This window comes from Macaca mulatta, chromosome 1, assembly GCF_049350105.2.
Source record: "Macaca mulatta isolate MMU2019108-1 chromosome 1, T2T-MMU8v2.0, whole genome shotgun sequence".
Lineage (NCBI taxonomy): Eukaryota > Metazoa > Chordata > Mammalia > Primates > Cercopithecidae > Macaca > Macaca mulatta.
In genome coordinates this window covers 200,497,936-200,520,066 of record NC_133406.1, presented here as the reverse complement: position 1 = coordinate 200,520,066, position 22,131 = coordinate 200,497,936, and the positions used below count along the sequence as shown (strand labels likewise).

General features: G+C 41.6%; 1 protein-coding gene across 2 annotated transcripts in view; it reads left to right on the top strand.

Moving 5' to 3' along the window:
- Positions 1-5,239: 5,239 nt before the first annotated feature.
- The window catches only part of ZMPSTE24 (zinc metallopeptidase STE24), a 46,336-nt gene continuing 29,444 nt past the window's right edge, over positions 5,240-22,131 (top strand). The window contains 6 exon segments of one of the 2 annotated variants that reach the window (NM_001257446.1): positions 5,240-5,491; positions 7,795-7,941; positions 15,325-15,411; positions 15,952-16,068; positions 17,515-17,667; positions 19,787-19,928. In NM_001257446.1, coding sequence (NP_001244375.1) covers positions 5,369-5,491; positions 7,795-7,941; positions 15,325-15,411; positions 15,952-16,068; positions 17,515-17,667; positions 19,787-19,928 — 769 coding nt within the window. In that variant the 5' untranslated portion in view covers positions 5,240-5,368. 2 annotated transcript variants of the gene reach the window in all.

Here is a 22,131-nt window from a genome sequence, read left to right as displayed (position 1 = left end):
GTATTTTTTTTTTTTTAGTAGAGACGGGGTTTCACCGTGTTAGCCAGGATGGTCTCGATCTCCTGACCTCGTGATCCGCCCATCTCGGCCTCCCAAAGTGCTGGGATTACAGGCTTGAGCCACCGCGCCCGGCCGGAAGTATATTTTTATTTTATTATTATTATTTCTTTTTTGAGACAGAGTTTTGCTCTTGTTGCCCAGGCTGGAGTGCAGTGGAGCGATCTCAGCTCACTGCAACCTCTGCCTCCCAGGTTCAAGCGATTCTCCTGCCTCAGCCTCCTGAGTAGCTGGGATTATAGGCGACTGCCACCACACCTGGCTAATTTTTTGTATTTTTAGTAGAGACGGGGTTTCACTGTGTTAGCCAGGATGGTCTCGATCTCCTGACCTCATGATCCACCCGCCTCAGCCTCCCAAAGTGCTGGGATTACAGGTGTGAGCCACCGCGCCCGGCCAAAAACAGAAGGATTTTGAAGAGTAGACTGATGTCAGGTAATGAAGGACCTTGAAGGTCATACCATATAGTTTGGGCTTTATACTGTCAGAAATGGACCATTATAGGGTTTTTGTTTTTGTTCTTTTTTAACAGAGTAACACAGAATTAGTAGCCTATATGAGAGATAGAACGTATGAGCTAGAAAGCAGAATGAGCTAGATGCAAAACAAATAACAGCTGTTCTTGTTAGGGTAAACCAGGCTGGAGTACAGTGGCATGATCTCTGCTCACTACAACCTCCGCCTCCCGGGTTCAAGCAATTCTCCTGCCTCAGCCTCTGAATTATAGGCACCCACTACCATGCCTGTTTTTTTTTCTTTTTTTTTTTTTTAAATTATTTATTTTAGATTTGGGGGTACAGGTGCAGGTGTGTTACATGGATATATTGCATGATGCTCTGAGCTTCAACTGAATCTGTCACCCAGGCAGTGAACATAGTATCCAATAGCTATTTTTTGTATTTTTAGGGTTTTGCTATGTTGGCCAGGCTGGTTTCAAACTCCTGGCCTCAAGTGACCCACCCCCCTCGGCCTCCCAAACTGTTAGGATTACAGACGTGAGCCACTATGCCCAGCCAAGGGGGATCATTCTTTTCTTGGGGCCTGAGCACTTATGGCCAGGGCTTTAGTTAAGGGACCTTGAATGTTTGGTAAGCAGAGAATCAAGGCAAGATAGGGGAAAAACTTGAGAGAGCAACTGTATCATATAGCTTAGGGTAGATGGACTACCCTACAGCAATGTCTATCACTCTAGGGATAATCATCTTTATCCTTCAAATTCAGTCATTTTCCTTTATTTATTTATTTATTTATTTATTTATTTATTTGTGAGACGGAGTCTTGCTCTGTTACCCAGGCTGAAGTGCAGTGGCGCAATCTCGGTTCACTGCAAGCTCCGCCTCCCGGGTTCACGCCATTCTCCTGCTTCAGCCTCCTGAGTAGCTGGGACTACAGGTGCCCGCCACCACGCCTGGCTAATTTTTTATATTTTTAGTAGAGATGGGGTTTCACCGTGTTACCTCATGATCCTCCTGCCTCGGCTTCCCAAAGTGCTGGGATTACAGGTGTGAGCCACCGCGCCCGGCCCCTTTATTTATTTTTATAGAGATGAAGTCTCACTGTGTTGCCTTGGCTGGTCTCGAACTCCTGCACTCAAGCAATTATCCCACCTTGGCCTCCCAAAGAACTGAGATTACAGGTGTGAGTCAACACACCCTGCCAGTCTTTCTCCTTTAGCAAAAGCCTGCCAACAGCCTGTTTTGAGGTTCCCATTTTCAGACTCCACATGGGTCAGCCCTTCTATTAGCACTGTCTTTCTGAAAAGAGAAACAAGTGATTATTCACTTTCCATAACTCACTAGTTCTCCACTGCCACCACATTAGTCTGCACTACCATCTCTCACCTGTTTTTTTTTTTTTTTTTTTTCCTGATATCCTTGGCAACTGCTAAATCATCTGGATTCCTGAAATGGCCTCCCAACTGCACTCCCTCCTTCCATTCCCCATTAAATTTACTCTCCAAGTTGTAGTGAGGATTGTCTGCTGAAAATTCTGCAATGCTCTGCTCAAAATCCTGCAATGGCTTCTTCTTTCATTCTAAGTAAAAGTCTTTTAACTAAAAGACTGCATGATGGCATGGATCTGTACTCCCCGTCTTCCTTACTCTTTCCACAGCCTCTTGCCATTCCTCAGATACGATAAGCACTGGCCAATCTCAGGGCCTTTGCACTTGCTCTTCACTCTGACTGGCAGTTTCCTCAGATATCCACATGGCTTCTTCTCTTACTTTTTTGGGGGGTCTCAAATGCCAGTTAATCTGAGAAGGCTTCCTTGACCAACTTATGTAAAGCAGCACCCCTCACACCAACATGCTGTATTGCCTTTTTACTGCTTTTTCTTCATAGCACTTATCACCACTTCCACTTTTACTTTTTTTTTTTTTTTTTTTTTTTTTTTTTTGAGACGGAGTCTCGCTCTGTCACCCAGGCTGGAGTGCTGTGGCCGGATCTCAGCTCACTGCAAGCTCCGCCTCCCGGGTTCCAGCCATTCTCCTGCCTCAGCCTCCCGAGTAGCTGGGACTACAGGCGCCCGCCACTTCGCCCGGCTAGTTTTTTGTATTTTTTAGTAGAGACGGGGTTTCACCGTGTTAGCCAGGATGGTCTCGATCTCCTGACCTCGTGATCCGCCCGTCTCGGCCTCCCAAAGTGCTGGGATTACAGGCTTGAGCCACCGCACCCGGCCCACTTTTACTATTAAATATTTGCTTATTATTTATAAAACACTGCATCCACCCCAGCTAAGAATGTAAGCTCCAGGAGAGGGGCTTTGGTTCACTGCTATATCCGTGGCACCCGGAAATGCATCTGGCATTTCACAGACATTCAGTATTGATTGAATGAATGAATTCCAGTCAGTCTTGGCTTTTTGAAACCTGGGCCTCCTACTCTCCTATCTCTTCAGACACATGGTGACCGATCAATGCTATGATGCCCCCCTCCCAAGCAGTAGCTAACCTTTATTGGGCACTCAGAGCCATCTACATTGCTAGGAGCTTTACATGAATTTTCTCATTTGATCTTAACAATACAAGAAAGTAAGTACATACTATGTTATTCTCATGTTACTGAGGAGGATCTGATGCACAGACAGATTAAATAACTTGCTAATACATGGTGCAGCCATGGCTGGCAATCAAGCAGCTTGACTCTAAACCTGTGCCCTTAGCCACAAAACTTGGGTGGTAGAAGCTCCTGTGAGGCTTTGGACTCAAAGACAGCTGAAGACAAGAGTGAAGAGGGCATAGCAATGATGGCCTGAGGGACAGAAAATTTTGAAAAAGTGTTTACCCCTCATATTTTTAAGTTGGTATCTAACAGGTTTCATCATAAATTCAAATAGTTGCAATAGATGTAAATTCTTGCAAATTATAAATACTGACATTTTAAGATAAAACTGTTCTTTTCAAGATAAAGAATTTTAAAAACTGTTAAATCACTCTTTATAATGTATCCAAGAGAATCTATATAACTGAATAACCACATTATCCATTAAAACATACACTAATGAGCTCTTCAACATTGTTCTTTTATTATCTCTAACATATTTAGATTGTACTCTAACAAAAAAAATGTTATTCAAATGTAATACTTTGATGTCTGAACAACCTTTTATTGATCACTTCTTGGCAATAAAAATACGACATGTAGTAAACTTTAAAAAAATTTCCTGTAACTTTATGGCTCTACACTGGAATTCTTCTGAAGCGAGTAATCATCACAATAATCTTCAGTATATAATGGATCAAAATGACACGATTACAAATATCGATAATACGTAGTTATAAAAGGTGAAATTCTATTGGGAACACATCTCTTAGTCAGATAGATGGGGCTGACCCACCAATTAATTCATTTATCTGGATGAATACTTCCTACTGATGGATTAACAGGGTTCAGTTTCAATTCTGTTGTTTTCACAGATACAAGTGCTGAGAAATAGTTTTACATAAACAAATAGGTGAGAATGCTAGTAGTTTTGTTGTAAGAATGTCAATCAATCGTTTGGTTTCTTTCTGAGTTGCATGCCAAAAACCAAACAGTGTTCCTTCATCAGCTGACAATTCAATAGGGCTACCATTAATTTTGTTGAAAGCAAAGAACTGGAAACCATCTGACTTGAAAAGAATTTGTTATCCTATTATTAGAGTCATCCACTTTCTCTAGTGACTTTTAATTATACTAATTACTCTCAGAGGCATTTAGGCAGGGTTGAGAAATTCAAGATATTAATTTCAATACATTTTTAGCATCACAATATCACAGTAATTTAAATATATTTTAGTTGTAGCTATTTAGCTCACTTTATTGTAAATAATTATGCTAATTAGCAACGATAGTATGTTTAACCAATTAATCATCAGATTAACTTTCGGTCAGAATAATTGACTTCACTTTTTAAGTCAAAGAAATGTACAGGTGTCCCAGTCACCATATTTCACTTCTGAATTCCAAGAGAGAAATGGCATTGCGCCTTACTGATGCAAATTTGTGCCCTAAAGTAAGACGCTTTCATTTCAGGTATGTCTAACCCACGAGATCCTTGCTTTGTTCCAGGGCACTCTCGCAGGGAAAACGCCGCCTCTGACTACACTTGGGGTGGTTGAGACGAGATTTTCAAACGCTTGAATTCTCTCATACGCTTGAATTCCGAACACCCCAATACTGGCCAAAAGACTCCATTTCTAATGCCTGGTCTCGCTTTTGAGTTAGCTGTAATTCAGAGGCACGATTTTTAGAGACTGGGAAATCGGCTGCTGTCGCGTCCTTCCAAGCCACCTCAGGCGGGAGCCGCGGTCCACTCAGTCCGGCCCCAGCCCCGACTACCTGTCGCCTTGTTGGGGGAAGGAGGGCAGATACTGCAGCCCAGTCAAGGTAAGCCGCTGACCCAGGGGGATGGAACTGCGGATCTGGAGATTAGAAAGCCAAGAACATCGCCGCGTTCACGGGCCCAGGAGGAAAGCCAGAACCCTAGACCGGAACCCAGCGTCAAGAGGTGGGGGAAGAATGTTGATGCAACACAACTCAGCAGGTCCGGGAACTTGGCGTCTGGGTCTCCGCCCTCTTTGGGCCGGAAGTGAGGAAGGTGGGGCTGGGGCTTTTCTGTAGAAACTAGGAGGGACTGGGTAGAGTCTGCAAAGGGAAGAGTGTGTCTGTGACACTGCCAGCAGCGCGCAGAGGGAGGGATGGGGGCGGGTATCGGAATAGGGGCCCTCGGAAAGAACGGATATCGCTGTGACACCGCGGGGACGCTCTGAGGGGACGAGTGTCGGTGTGGCACCGGTGCATGCTGAAGGAGCCGGCGGAACCGGGTGGCCATGGGGATGTGGGCATCGCTGGACGCTTTGTGGGAGATACCGGCCGAAAAGCGTATCTTCGGAGCCGTGCTGCTCTTCTCCTGGACAGTGTATCTTTGGGAGACCTTCTTAGCACAGCGGCAGGTGAGCCTAGACAGGGTCCAACCTGACCCCCACACCCGGCCAGCCCTGGACTAGCCTTGACTTCGACCCTGAGACTCTTGATTGCTCCAGTCCCTGCGCCAGTCTTGTCTCTGTGGTCCCTGCTGAGTCTGGTAACTTGGTCCGATGGCGGGCTGTGGCTTTGAGGGGGATCTTGGTGCGTCAAAGAAGTTTTCTGTAACGTTATCATGGGACCTAATCCCGTTAGGGCCTGGAGGAAGGCTTGGGCTCTTGTGCCCTCCCTGCAGCTTCCTTGGGATCCTTGGGCCCAGACTTGGCCTCCTTTATCTTTGGAATAAGCCTTCAAAAGGATTTAGACACCCAACTTCCTCATGACATTTATGTAATCATGCCTAACCATAGGATTTTGCAGTCCTTCCAAGAACTTGCGCCCTTAAAGAGCATATATTATTTCTGCTGAAAACAAAACAAAACAAAACAAAACTTATCGGGCTGGGCGCGGTATCTCATGCCTGTAATCCCAGCACTTTGGGAGGCCGCGAGGCAGGTGGATCACCTGAGGTCAGGAGTTCAAGACCAGCCTGACCAACGTGGCAAAAACCCCTCTCTACTAAAAATAGAAAAATTAGCCGGGTGTGGTGGCGTGCACCTGTAGTCCCAGCTATTTGGGAGGCTGAGGCAGGCGAATCGCTTGAGCTGAGATTGCACCACTGCACTCCAACCTGGGTGACAAGAGTGAAACTCGGTCTCAAAAAAAATAAAATTAAAAAAATATATATATTTCTCATTTTCTATAAAATCATCATTTTAGTTTAAAGTATTAAAATGGTAAAATAGAAAGTGAAAGTTAACAATTTACCTGAGATAACCATGAATTAGAGATCTAAACTTTTGTTTATTTTTAATCTTTATTTATTTATTTCATTTTAGACGGAGTCTAGCTCTGTCGCCAGGCTGGAGTACAGTGGCGCGATCTCGGCTCACTGGTTCAAGTGATTCTCCTGCCTCAGCATCCCGAGTAGCTGGGATTACAGGCACGTGCCACCATGCCCAGCTAATTTTTGTATTTTTAGTAGAGATGGGGTTTCACCATCTTGGCCGGGATAGAATATTTATTTATTTTATTCAGAGACAGGGGCTCACTCTGCCACCCAGGCTCAAGAGCAATAGCATCATCATAGCTCACGGCAGCCTCGAACTCCTGGGCTCAAACGACCCCTCCACCTCCACCTCAGCCTTCTGAGTAGCTAGGACCACAGGTGCGGCTCACTGTACCTGGCTAATTTTTTGATTGTTTTATAGAGCTGTTGCCCAGGCTGGTGTGGAGTTCCTGGACTCAAGTCATCCTGCTGCCTCGACCTCCCAAAGGGCTGGGATTACAGGCGTGAGCCACCGTGCTCTACCTGCCCTCAGCTTTTATTGGCACACAACAATATATAGGGAAAGCATGTTGTAGTGGCCCATTATTTTGTTTGGTATCCATTCTCTGTATTACATTTCCTGAACTGAAATTACCCTTACCTTTTAGAATTTAGTATAATGAGAAAGTTGATCTTTCTCCTAAAGAGATAGAGTCTCTGTCACCCAGGGTGTAGTGCTGTGGCACAATATGGGCTTACTGCAACCTCTGCCTCCCAGGCTCAGGTGATCCTCCCACCTCAGCCTCCCAAGTAGCTGGGACCACAGGTGCACACCACCACACTCTGCTAATTTTTGTATTTTTTGTAGAGACAGGATTTCACCACATTGCTCAGGCCAGTCTCGAAATCCTGGGCTCAAGGAATCCTGCCCGTGCCTTCCAAAGTGCTGGAATTACAGGCGTGACCCAGTGTGCCTGACTGAAAGTTGCTCTTTTCTCACAGACCTGATATGTTTCCATCTGGTACTCCTCAAGTTTCTGGCATTTAGGACCAAATTTAATGAGCAGCCTCAGTATCTGTTCATACTCACGGTTAGCATGTGTGCTTCTCCTTTCCATGAGTTTGTTTTCCATATTATAGGAGGTATGTAAACCTAGAATGAGTAGTACGTGTTACAAAGTTGTGATGTTACAACTTTGGTTTACATATACAAACTGAAGTGTGGTGACAACCCTGATTATAGTTTTACCAGTCAGCTAACCTCAGGTTCTCTTGTTCTGCTTTTATTTTCCTGCATCAGTCATTTCAGTGGTTAATGTATTTGATCAAGTGCAATATTTGTGTAGGTATAAAGCAAATTCAACAGAAATAAGTGGCAAGCCATAAACCATTCAATGTTTGATCATAAATGACTATTGTAATAATCGACTGTTTCACTTAAGTGTTTTCTTTAAAATATTTCAGAGAAGAATATATAAAACAACAACTCATGTACCACCAGAATTAGGACAGATCATGGATTCTGAAACATTTGAGAAATCTCGACTGTATCAACTGGATAAAAGCACTTTCAGCTTCTGGTCAGGACTCTATTCAGAGATTGAAGGCACTGTGAGTAATTTACTTCTTGGAGAGACAGTCTGTCAAATTGTTTAATACTTCATAATGGTTGTTTTCATTTTCATATTTTTGTAACACAAAAGAGGGTGCCACACTTACAAGTCCCAGCATGCTTTCTTAACCTTTGTTATTGGTAGTAATGGCTGTGGAGCAAAAAAAACAGAAACACAACTGCTTAGTCAGTTTAAAACTATAGAATATGGGAACTATTACCCTGAAGCCAGGTAGAAAAAAGATCCTCTTCCATTAGGATCCAGCTGAGATGTCATGTCTTCCAAGAAACCAATTGAAACTCCCTGCCTGATGAATGTGGGTAGGGTAGCATCCTATCATTATTCCTGTCAGAGTACTTACCGCATTATGTTGAATTTGCCTGGATTTTTTTTTTTCTTCCGGCACGGTCTCGCTCTGTCACCCAGGCTGAAGTACAGTAGCATGATCTTGGCTCACTGCAACCTCTGCTTCCCAGGCGCAAATGATCCTCCCATCTCAGCCTCTTGAGTAGCTGGGACTACAGTTGCATTCCACCACGCCCTCTCAAAGTGCTGGGATTACAGGCATGAGCCACTGTGCCTGGCCTGATTTGACTGTTTAATTGGCAGACTGGTAGTTCCTTAAAGAAATAGTACTTTAAGGTCTTGTTCATCATTTTATACCTAGTGCATGGCATGTAATCAGCATGTAGTTCCTATTTACTGAATGAAATAATGTGGGGTTTCTTTTTGTTGTTGCTTTTTTGTTTTGTTTTGTTTTTGTTTTTGTCTTGCTCTGTCACCCAGACTGGAGTGCAGTGGCACGATCTTGGCTCACTGCAACCTCCGCTTTCCGGGTTCAAGCGATTCTCCTTCCTTAGCCTCCTGAGTAGCTGGGACTACAGGCATGTACCACCACGCCTGGCTAATTTTTTTGTATTTTTAGTAGAGATGGAGTTTCACTGTGTTAGCCAGGATGATCTCAATCTCCTGACCTCGTGATCTGCCTGCCTCGTCCTCCCAAAGTGCTGGGATTACAGTCATGAGCCACTGTGCCCTGCCACTTTTATTATTTTTATCATCCTGATCATCATCATCATCATTTCTCTAGAACTTTTAGATCCACTAGTACCACTAAGAGAAAGATTCCTAAATTTAAAAGAATTATGATCAGATACCATCATTGTTTCGTGAGTTAAAGAAACTGGCTTTATGTAGCTGTGTTAAATGACAGAATTGGGCCGGGCGCGGTGGCTCAAGCCTGTAATCCCAGCGCTTTGGGAGGCCGAGACGGGCGGATCACGAGGTCAGGAGATCGAGACCATCCTGGCTAACACAGTGAAACCCCGTCTCTACTAAAAATACAAAAACTTAGCCGGGCGAGGTGGCAAGCGCCTGTAGTCCTAGCTACTCGGGAGGCTGAGGCAGGAGAATGGCGTGAACCCGGGAGGCGGAGCTTGCAGTGAGCTGAGATCCGGCCACTGCACTCCAGCCTGGGTGACAGAGCGAGACTCCGTCTCAAAAAAAAAAAAAAAAAAAAAAAAAAAAAAAAAAAAAAAAAATGACAGAATTGTCTAGCTCATCACAAAATTTTTCTTAACAAGTATGGAATAATAAGACTAGTGTGGTTAGATCCAAATTATTAGAAACTGTGCTTATTTCTTCAGGGTGATGGAAAATGGCAATGCTTCTAGAAGAGTTAAATTTTGGTATTTAGAAAAATTAATAAATGATTTGGAAAACAAAATCTCATTGGCTTTGGGGATACACAGCTATTGCTGTTAAGTAATCTTTTCAATAATGACTTGGCTTTACTTAATTTATCTGATCATTTCTTCTGTTAGGGACAGGTCACAAGTAGGAAATCATCCTTCAGAGACAGATGGAAGTAGAAGTGGTTAATTTAGACACTATTCTTTCTTTTTTTTTTTAATAGATGAAAGAGAGTTTACTTATGTATTTATATAATGGCCTTGGTCCAAAAAAGACTAATGGGAGCTCAAAAAAGAATTATAGTAACTTTAAAAAATACATTAAGCGTATCCAAGATCTTAAATGTATTATTCTCCCCAAAAGCTAGCTGCTTCCAAACTTGATTTAATATTTTGCATGTTTTCCCTCCATTGCTTGGTAAGTGTATTTGCCTCTCCTTTCTGCAATCGATGTCTGACAGCTGAGTTTTGCTGTTTTGTCAACTGACATTTCCCCTTCTGTTTCACCAGTTTCAGAGGAATTGTTGAACAGCTTACAACACTACCTGAAGAAGTAATACTGAGAGTTCTTGTTCTATACTGATTAATAGCTCCCATATTTTTCTTCATCTCTGAAAGGTCTGAATTCTCTGTTTAATGATGACAAGGCAATTAGATGAGATAGACACTATTCTCTTTCTGATGTTTGCTTCTTGGAAGTCCTTTGACTTTACCCCCTACAGGGCCATAGTAAAATGATAGGAAAAGCATTTTCAATCTCCTTGGTTGTCCCTGGTAAATAGTGCCAGAAAAGATAGACAGTAGCTTGGTAATTATGGTTGGTGACTATTTGTTCTAGGAGATAACAGAAATAGGGAGAATACGTATATAAAGTGAGAGCTTTGTAATGTACTGTGGCTCAAACTAGAAGCAGTACTGATGGGCTAAGGTTGGGAACAGTAATAGTTGTCATGATTTTCACTTCATACATAGTTTTTATATTTATTATTTGATGTTTACAACAGTGAAGTAGAAAGGATAGGCATTATTATTCCCTTTTTATGGATGAGGAAGCAAAGGCTTGGATAAATTAAAGGGCTTGCATGTTTAATGGCCAGGGGACATGCTAATAAGTAGTATAACTGGGTTTCAAACTCTGTTCTTCTGAGTCTTTAAAATGACATTGAAAAAACCATTCTTGAAACTCTGAAGACTGCAACATGAATGTGCTAAATTTATCTCTGGGGATTTTGTGGCTGCATTTACGCTTGGCAGGAAGAGTATTTTGGGTAACTTTGAAACCTTGTTTTGTTTGGAAACAAGTTCATTAATTTCTATTTGATTAAAATTAATAGGTTTGTATGTTTTGATCACAGAGATCAAGTGAGAAGATTAGTTTCGACTTTTTTTTTTTTTTTTTTTTTGCCATAGTACTTTCTACTTGATAGAACCTAAATAGAGTCCTTGTGTGGCCAGTTATAGTTGCCACTGTTCACATAAATATGACATTGCATCCAGACAGAAAATGTTCAGCCTCTCTGAGACACTTTCTCTAGTATCTCACAGATACCAATAAAGGGCTCATTGAAGAAATGGAGTGGTTGGGAAGCAGAGTAGGGCAGAGTTGAAAAGTTTAAATTGTTGCTTCTGTAATTTTTGCATGTTTCTATGTGAGCAGTTTCACCTTCTTGAGCCTAAGTTTTCTCATCCTTAAAATAAGAAGTGGGCTGGGTACAGTGGCTCACGCCTGTATTCCCAGCACTTTGAGAGGCCGAGGTGGGGCGGATCACCTGAGGTCAGGAGTTTGAGACCAGCCTGACCAACATGGCAAAACCCTGTCTCTACTAAAAATACAAAAATTAACCTGGCCTTTTGGCACGTGCCTGTAATCCCAGCTACTCAGCAGGCTGAGACACGAGAATTGCTTGAACCCAGGAGGTGGAGGTTGCAGTGAGCTGAGATTGTACCACTGTACTCCAGCGTGGGTGATAGAGCGAGACTCCATCTCAAAAATAAACGAAAATAAAATGAGAAGTGTGTGGATGTTAAGCCATACCTTGTATGGTTTGTGGCAAGGACTAAGTGAGTGGGGTAATGTAAATGAAGCTCAATGCATAGGAATTACTTAGTCATTGGGTTTCTTTGGCTAAGTTACTTTAACCTCTCAGTTAAAGTAACCTTTCAGTTAAAGACTTTCGGTTGCCTCATCTATTAAATAGAGATGATTATACCCTTTTCCCTGCCTGCTTTTCAAGACTGTAGTGGTGAAGCCAGGCATGATGACTCAATCCTGTAATCATAGCATTTTGAGAGGCTCAGGTGGGAGGATCACTTGAGCCCAGGAGTTGGAGACCAGCCTGGGAAACATAGTGATACCCCATCTCTGCAAAAAAATTTTTTAAAAAATCAGCTGAGTGTGGTGATGTGCACCTGCAGTTCCAGCTCCCTGGAGGCTGAGGTGGGAGGGTTACTGGAGCCCAGGAGGTCGAGGCTGCAGTGAGCTGTGATCACACCACTGTACCCCCACCTGGTGACAGAGTAAGATCCTGTCTCAAAAAAAAAAAAAAAAAAAAGTAGTGAAATAATATATGTCAAAGCACTGGAATTATTTTTTCTGGGATCATTAATTTTGCCATAGAACAACCCTGGGAGCATACTTAGTGAAATTATCAACATAGAGACATTGTACAGTTCACCATGCTTTGTTTTTCAGTCCCCAGAAGAAACTAAACAAGGTTTGCAGTATCGATTTTCAAATGCATTTATAGATCATTCAAAATTCACATTAAAACTATCCTTAATGCTCATTTAAATACTGGACTTTTAGTAATAGTTGCTCTAGCCTTTACTAAAAGCATTATAAGTCCTTAATTATACATTATTATTATTATTTAATTTTTTTTTTTGAGACAGAGTCTCGCTCTGTTGCCCAGGCTGGAGTGCAGTGGTGCGATCTCGGCTCACTGCAAGCTCCACCTCCTGGGTTCACACCATTCTCCTGCCTCAGCCTCCTGAGTAGCTGGGACTACAGGCGCCTGCCATCACGCCCGGCTAATATTTTGTATTTTTAGTAGAGATGGGGTTTCACTTTGTTAGTCAGGATGGTCTCGATCTCCTGACCTCATGATCCACCCGTCTCGGCCTCCCAAAGTGCTGGGATTATAGGCGTGAGCCACCGTGCCCGGCCAATTATACATTATTTATTAGTATTGGGAATTGGCTGAAAGAAATACCATCCCAGGTCAATTACTTCAACAACTAGGGCATATGTCAGACAGTGGTGTCTTTTGGGAAAACAAGGTTTATGTCTAAGGTTGAGTTAGTTGTAGTAAAGTGGAAATACTTGGAGGTAGTGTTAGGGGAGCCTTTTGAAAAGCAGTTTATTGGGGCTGAGTGCAGTAGCTCACGCCTATAGTCCCAGCACTTTGGGAGGCCACAGTGAGAGGACTGCTTGAGGCCAGCCTGGGCAACATAGAGATACTCTATCTGTACAAAAAATTAAAATTAGCCAAGTATGGTGGCTCATACCTATAGTCCTGGCTACTTGGGAGGCTGACATGGGAAGAGCCTTTGAACCCAGGAGTTAAAAAATACAGTAAGCTATGGTCGTAACACTGCTCCCCAGCCTGAGTGACAGAGTGAGACTCTGTCTCTTAAAAAAAGAAAACAATTTATTAACGCAATGATTTTCAAACTTTAGTATACATCAGGTTTACCTAGAAACTGCTGGGTCCCACTTCCAGCTTCTGATTTGGTACATCTGGGGTAGGGCCTGAGACTTTGCATTGCTGTGAAATTCCCAGATGCTGTTGCTACTGTCCAGAGACCATATTTGAGACCCATGATATTAAACCAACCCAATGTACTGCTAACAGTCTAAAAGATGAGTAAAGTGTGGGTGAGATTGTGGGAAAACAGAAACACTCAAGTACTGCTGATGGGAGTGTAATTTGTTATAAACACTTTAGGAAATATCCTGATAATACCAAATAAAGTTGAAGTCTACCATGGATGGATCTAAGAAAATTTAGAGTATAAAAGCAAATCATAGACTGATAAGTACAATATGATGTCATTTATATACGTTCTTTAAAAGCATACATAAATCACTATATTATTTGTAGATACATATATGAAAATGGGAATTAGATTGGAAGGATACCCATGAAATACGATAGTACCAAAACCCCTGAAACCATGAGGAACTATGTCTGAACCAATGGGAATATTGTGCTTCCAGTCAAGGAATGTGATTGATCATTGTGCTCCTAAGGTCCTGTCCTGTAGAGAGAAAAAATAAATTGATTCCTCTTGACAAATGAGTCCCACAAAGTTGTATGTGTTTCAGGCAGTAGAATTTCTTAAACATGCATTCTTTTCAAATTTTGAGCTGCTTCCTAGCTCCTAATGTCCTGGTTATTTAGTGAATGTCTGTGTTCACTTTATCTGCCCAAGACCAAGACAAAGGGTGGTGCTGAGGAAGAGACTTCTGTGAAAGTCTGGCCCCTACCTCGCCTCTTCCTGACCCAGCAAAGACACAGATAATCCCATTCTGTTCCCCAGTTCAGTAAGTGGACATGACTCTCTACTTCTGTGCTTTGTCCTGATGGAAGAGGACTATTTTCTTTCACAGAAAAGACAATTATGGAGCCATATTAACATGGTTCAAATTCCATTTCTATCACTCATTAGCTTTTGGATTTCGAACTTCGTTGTTGTTGTTGTTGTTGTTGTTTGTTTTTGAGACAGGGTCTCATTCTGTCACCCAGGCTGGAGTGCAGGCATGATCCTGGCTCACTGCAGCCTTGACCTCCCAGGCTCAAGCAATCCTCCTACCTCAGCTCCCCCAAGTAGCTAGGACCACAGAATCATGCCACCATAATCGGCTCATTTTTGTATTTTTTGTAGAGACAGGTTTCACCATGTTGTCCAGGCTGGGTCTCAAATTCCTGAACACAAGCAATCTGCCTGCCTTGGCCTCCCGAAATGCTGGGATTACAGGCATATGCTTCCACACCCGGCTGTTTAACCTTTCCAAGTTTAGTTTGTGATTTTGTTGTGGTCTTTTGACAGAAGTGTGTTTTTGTTTTGTTTTGTTTTAGAAAAGCTTTATTGAGGTAATTAATGTACCATACAATTCATCCGTATATAGTGTACAGACAAAAATGTTATTTTAACTGCCTAAATTTAGTCTCTCAGTGGTTTGTACTCATCTACATGCATAAATTATGCTAAATGTTAAATAGGTCTATTTTTTAAAAAATTAATTTTATTTTGCTACTTTATTTTATTTTATTATTTTATTTTATTTTATTTGAGACAGGGTCTCACTTTATTGCCTTGCTGGAGTGCAGTGTCACGATCACGGCTCACTGCAGCCTTGACTTCCTAGGCTCAGGCAATCCTCTCACCTCAGCCCCCCAAGTAGCTGGGTCTACAGGTACTATCAGGCCCAGCTAATTTTTAAATTTTTTGTAGAGATGGGGTCTCAACTCACCTTGGTGCCCAGGCTGGTCTTGAATTGCTGGCCTCAAGCCATCCTCCTGCCTCAGTCTCCCAAAGTGCTGGGATTACAGGCATGAGCCACGGTACTGGCCTCTTTTTTTTTTTAATAGATTATTATTTTGTACTTTCTTTCTTTATACCATGCTTTCTCATATGATAGTTTCTAGTACTGTTCAACTGTGATCAAAGTATGCTTTGTTTTATAGCTTATTCTTCTCTTTGGAGGAATACCTTATCTCTGGAGGCTTTCTGGACGGTTCTGTGGTTATGCTGGCTTTGGACCAGAATACGAGGTATGTGATTATTAGCATATATTTGTCATGGTATTTCTTTTGGCTTGGCAGGCTTTCTACTAAAGTTAATTTTTTGGCTTCTGCCAATGTTAGATTTGCCTCTCTGTCTGCATAGTCCTTGGTTACCCATGCTGTATTGGCATAACATTAGTTATGATAACAAATCCCAGAATATCACAGGCTTATTTGCAATGGTTTATTTCTCAATCACATAATAGTCCAGTGTGAGTATTTTTAGTTATCAGGTGACTTTCTTCCATGTGGTAAGCCAAGAATCCAGGCTCTTTATCTTAGGGATTTGTCTATATGATTTAAGGTACATTTCATATAGTGCCTGTGTAGTAGAAAAGGATTTGTTTTGTTTCTCGTTTACTTCTCTCAAAAGTAAACTTTTTTGAAGGCAGGGATGATGTTTCAGAGCTTGTATTATCCGTAGAATCAAGCATATTGCTTAGGATGTAGTAAGTGCTCAGCAAATACTTGTTGATTTGTTTGCTAGTAGTTCATAAAAACTAGATTTTTGTTTTTTCTTTTGCTTAGATCACTCAGTCCCTGGTGTTTCTGCTGTTGGCTACACTTTTCAGTGCATTGACTGGTTTGCCATGGAGTCTTTATAATACTTTTGTGATAGAAGAAAAACATGGTTTCAATCAACAGGTATAGTAAAGAATAACAAATGTTCTCTTTTAAATGTGAAAAACTTCTGTGCTTTTATCCTGTACTGTTTATAATTTAAACATAATTTACTATTTCAGAGTATGAATTGAGAAAAAACGGAACTGCAGATATGGTAAAGATCATAGCTGAAAGTCTTGGGAGCCACGGTGGCTCAGGCCAGTTGCCCTGGCACTCAGGGAGGCGAGGCTACATGTTCAAGGCCAACCTGGTCAACGTTGATTAAAAAAAATAAAAAGAAAAAAAACTTAGGCCGGGTGCAGTGGCTCATGCCTGTAATCCCAGCACTTTGGGAGGCCAAGGCGGGCGGATCACAAGGTCAGGAGATTGAGGCCATCCTGGCTAACCCCGTGAAACCCCGTCTCTACTGAAAATACAAAAAATTATCTGGGCATGGTGGCGGGCGCCTGTAGTCCCAGCTACTCAGGAGGCTGAGGCAGGAGAATGGTGTGAACCCGGGAGGCGGAGCTTGCAGTGAGCTGAGATCTCGCCACTGTACTCCAGCCTGGGTGACAGAGCAAGACTCCATCTCAAAAAAAAAAAAAAGAAAGCCTCGACTGGGTAGAGTGGCTCACACCTGTAATCCCAACACTTTGGGGAGGCTAAGGCGGGAGGATCACTTGAGCTCAGGAGTTCAAGACCAGCTTGGGCAGTATAGTGAGACTTCATCTCTACAAAAAAATTCTAAAAGTTAGCCAGTTGTGGTGGCATGCACCTGTAGTCCCAGCTACTTGGGAGGCTAAAGCAGAAGGATTACTTGAGCCCAGGAGGTTGAGGCTACGGTGAGCCATCATTGTGCCACTGTACTCCAACCTGGGCAACAGAGCCAGACCCTGTCTCTTAAAAAAAAAAAAAAAAGAAATTTATGTTATAAACTCTTAGCACTAATGTCTGTTGTTTTTCAGCTACTGATAATCATTTGTTTGTTTGTGACAGGGTCTCGTTCTGTCGCCTAGGCTGGAGTGCAGTGGCAGGATCATGGCTCACTGTAGCCACAACCTTCCAGACTCAAGCAATCCTCCCACCTCAGCCTCCCTAGTATCTGGGACTATAGATGAATTACACTACACTGGGTTAATTTTTTTTTTTTTTTTTTAATTTTTAGTGACAGGGTCTCACTATGTTGCCCAGGCTGGTCTGGAACTACTGGACTCAAGCAATCCTCCCATCTAGGCCTCCCAAAGTGGTGGAATTATAGTCGTGAGGCACTGCACTCGTCCTCAGTTAATAATGTTTAAATGAATTTTCACCTGTAAGATGCAGGACATTTACTCATTGTCTTAAGCTGTCTAATGTCATATAATATAGTTTCACTGCATGTTAATTTAAAAAATTGCTTTAATAATGTATCCTTTGTAGTTATTTATTAGTTATTTAAAAAGCAAAACCAGTTTCTCAGTTTCTTGTGGTAATGTTTTCTTTTTGCAGACTTTGGGGTTCTTCATGAAAGATGCAATCAAGAAATTTGTTGTGACTCAGTGTATTTTGTTGCCTGTGTCTTCACTTCTACTTTACATTATTAAAATTGGGGGTGACTATTTTTTTATTTATGCCTGGCTGTTTACATTAGTTGTGTCTCTGGTGAGTAAAATCTTTATTTCATTTTCTTTACAAAAGTTCCTTGGTGAGATTACTGTAATCTTCATTGGCATGTAAATAGTTCTTAAGAAGCAGCTGAAATATAAATAGGTGCTTATATACATTTCCCCTTTGGTTTCTGCTTTTGATTATAGAAACAGGAGTATTGACTGACCATAAATTTCCTTCTCCTTATGCTAACTCTTACAGGTCATAGAAACTAGTTGTTAGTCACTTTTAATGATTCCGTTGTCAGGCGGTTTTGGGTTGTGCATTTGTGAGTTGCCACCAGAATGACTAAGTATGATAATTTAATGACTCCTGACTGACCTCCACTGCCTAAAATCATGGTTATTTTGAAGAGAAATGAGATTTAAGAGGGACAAGAGAAAGAAAACATATATTTAACTGGCTTTCTTCTGCTTCCCTTCCCCTGCCTTTCCCTTCCCCGTTAGACACTCTCTGCCTTCTTTGCCCCATCTACTTCCCCTTCCCCTTCTATCTTTTACGCATTCTTCTTCCTTTCCTTCTCCTTTGTCTTCCCTTGTCTCCCCAACTGCCACCTATTCCTGCCTCTCTTCTTCTCCTTTCCTTTTCCCTCTCACTCTTTTCCCCCTTCCCTCCCTCACATCTCCTATTCCTCTTCTCTTTCCATACTCTCAAGTGCTTCACAACACAAACACTGCAACACAGTCAGAATGGTCTGTTCAGGGCCAGGCACAGTGTCTTATGCCTGTAACCCCAGCACTTTGGGAAGCCAAGGTGCGAGGATTACTTAAGCCCAAGAGTTTAAGACCAGCCTAGGTAACACAGTGAGACTGTGTCTCTACAAATAATAACTTTTTAAAAACTCAAATGAAAAAGACCAGAATGGTCTGTTCAGTACACCCAGAAATTATCATCTATCAGCTCTTCAACTCCACTGATGATGAGGTTTATTTTAGTTTAGTTTATTTTAGTTTAGTTTAGTTTAGTTTAGTTTAAGACAGGGCCGGCCGGGCGCGGTGGCTCAAGCCTGTAATCCCAGCACTTTGGGAGGCCGAGACGGGCGGATCACGAGGTCAGGAGATCGAGACCATCCTGGCTAACACGGTGAAACCCCGTCTCTACTAAAAAATACAAAAAAAACTAGCCGGGCGAGGTGGTGGGCGCCTGTAGTCCCAGCTACTCGGGAGGCTGAGGCAGGAGAATGGCGTAGACCCGGGAGGCGGAGCTTGCAGTGAGCTGAGATCCGGCCACTGCACCCCAGCCTGGGCAACAGAGCAAGACTCTGTCTCAAAAAAAAAAAAAAAAAAAAAAAAGACAGGGCCTCCCTATGTTGCCCAGGCTGGAGTACAGTGGCTATTTCACAGGCATGATCATAGTGCACTACAGCCTTGAACTCCTGGGCTCAAACAATCCTCCTGCCTCAGCCTCCCGAGTAGCTGGGACTACAGGTGTGTTATACCACGCCCCAGCTGAGGTTTATTTTAGTCTGAATTACATAATGCCCATTGTTTCATTTTCCACTGATGGGATCAAGATCAGAAAATGGGCGGTAGTTGGATTTACAGGTATCAATTGTATGGCAAATTAAAGTAAGAGGAAAAAGAGCAGAGAAAATGCTCTAAAAATGCTTAAGGAAGTGCTTTTTCAACCACAATGTACGATTATGAACTACAGGTAATTAATTTTAGCTGATAAGCCAACCAAGTAACAGCATACAATCAAGTTCTACGAATTCTTTTTTAGGAAAGACTTCAGGTCTATTGTGATTACACTCAAAGGCAGAACTGCGTGTTATGATTGGCTCATGAAGCATCAGAAATCCCCAAGATAGTTTTGAAAGGACTATACTTATTACCACCTAGAGATCTTAATCACTGTTAGTAGCATTATCCTCTAAAATAAAATTCATGGGTTTACTCGGTTACCAGACTACTCATTTCAATTTAATTCATCAGACAGATATTATGCTCTTACTATCTGGTACTATTTGGGCCTGGGAATACCAGAGCAAGTAAGTTCCTTGTTCTCAAGTTTGAGGTCAACATAATTGTTTTAATATAATTTAATCTGTATAATAAAGAATGGTTTTTCTTTAAGAACATGTTTATATGTTGTTCTGACATTTGCTTTTCAGGTTCTTGTCACAATCTATGCTGATTATATTGCCCCTTTATTTGACAAATTCACACCTCTGCCTGAGGGAAAGCTTAAAGAAGAAATTGAAGTGATGGCGAAGAGTATTGACTTTCCTTTGACGAAGGTGTATGTTGTGGAAGGTAAGGCTACCTGGGGATAAGAAGGTTTTATTCAAGTGGTTTGTTTTATTTGATGATTTATTCTTAAAATTTTAATAAAAGAATAAATCAGTTTTTGGTTTTTTTCTTTTTAAACTTTGTTATTTAAAGGCTAGGAGTTTACCTTTTGGCTTTTTAAGATTTACAGAAATCGATAACATAGGCCAGGGGTAGAAACTGGTGGCTTGATGCCAAATCCTGCTCTTGTCTGCAGCTATGTTTGTTTGGTTTTACAGTATTGTTTTGAGTTTTTGGCCAAGGTTTTTTCACTCTCTATTATATTATGTTATATGTTAGACTGATTTATTCACTTCTGTTATCTGCCTGGTTCTTTCAGGTAATTAAGTTGAACTCTTGAATAGTCAGATTCTGTTTAGTATTAGTTTGGAGGCTCTTAAACAAAGCCAGTGTTATTGACCTTGTCTCCTCCAACAAAATATCCAGTGTTCTGGAGGACTCACCTGAAGATTGATTACCAAAGACTACAGTACCATCGAGTACTGCAGATTCGTTATACTCTGCTTTTTTGATGATTGCTTTTGAGATTTAAGTGGTCTCTTGACTGCTACTCATTAACACCCAGTCTATTTCCATTAACACCCAGTCTATTACTTTCTTTGAGACTTTGGTAGTCAACTACCAAAGTCTCAAAGAAGCCTACGGAGATGTAGAGAGAAACTGTTGTAAGGTTCTATGACTTTGAGAATTTATAAGGTCCATATAATGAATGTAATAGTTCTGCCCCTGCCACTTGCCGTTATGGGATCTTGGACAAGTAACTTCACCCTTCTGGGTTTCAGTTGTGTTTCCTCTAAGCTATGGTTTCACAAATGTTTTTTGTAAAGGGCTAGATAGTAAATATTTTAGGCTTTGTGGGCCACTTGTTCTCTGTTGCAACTATTCAATGCTACTATTATAGCGCAAAAGCAGTCGTAGACAATACTAAACAAATGAGCATGGCTGTGTTCCTGTAAAACTTTATGAAAATAAATGGCAGACTGGATTTGGCCTGTGAGTTGCAGTTTGCTGATCCCTGCTCTAAAATAAAATATTACCAGTGAGAAGCAGCTATGTTAGATGAAGGACTAGAAACTGAGAAGCAATCACAGGGTTAGAGGAAAATAGAGATGGTCACAACTGAAAAGAATAAATCAACAGCAACTGGAAGAACTTAGAAATTTCAGACATTTAGTGGTTCCTGAGGATATATAGCCCAACTAAAGCCACAATTGGAGTAGCTTAAAAGTCTGTGGATAAATGGTAGAAGAGTAAGCCAGTTCATACTTACTTCTTTAGCCTCTGAAATAACTACTGTTTTTTTGGGGTTTTTTTTAAGGTAATATTAAACTAAAAATTTAATCACTAATCAGTACAACAGAATAGTCTCTAAGTGGCTTTTACTAAAGGAGCAACCTAAGTTGCTGATCCCTTAAGTTATAATCAGATAATGTGAAATAATAGCTAATGCTATTGACAGTGGAGGTAGTCAATAGAATATGTGAAATATATCAGTGATATTTTCTTTTTATCTTTCCCCCCCCTACAACATCCAGAGTATGAGAGCTATTTTCATTTTAGATAAAATAGTCAGGGAAGGCTTTATGGAGGGTTATGACCTGAGCTGGGTGTTAATGGGAAGTCAAGATTTGAGTAGGTTGGGGGCAGCATTTCAGACGTCAGGCTTCAGGGTCAAAAGGCTTGGGTTCGAATCATAGTTCTATCACAGATTACCAGTGCTGGGTTTAGTGGCTCCAGCCTGTAATCCCATCTACTGGGGAGGCTGAGGTGGGAGGTCAGAAGTTCGAGACAAACTACTTGTGTGACTTTGGACAACTTAGCTTTGCTAAACAGCAATTTACTCATCTATAATGTATGTTTTTATTGTTAACAATAGTAACAATTCTCAAAAATATTTCGAATGAATGAATGTTGTTGCCGACAATAACAACACATATTACGTATTTGTAAATTGGTAGGGAGATTGTAGTGAAAAGCCAGGAATCTTGCTCTCAAAATATTATCAGATAGCAAGTGCTATGCAGAGAATTAAACTAGTTTGGTCTGATAAGTTGATACTGTAGATTGGGTCATCAGATTAAGCTGAGACCTAAACGGAGGAGCTACCCACTTGACGTCAATGGGAAGATGTTCAGGGACCATAAAGAAGTCCAGTGTGGCTGCACCA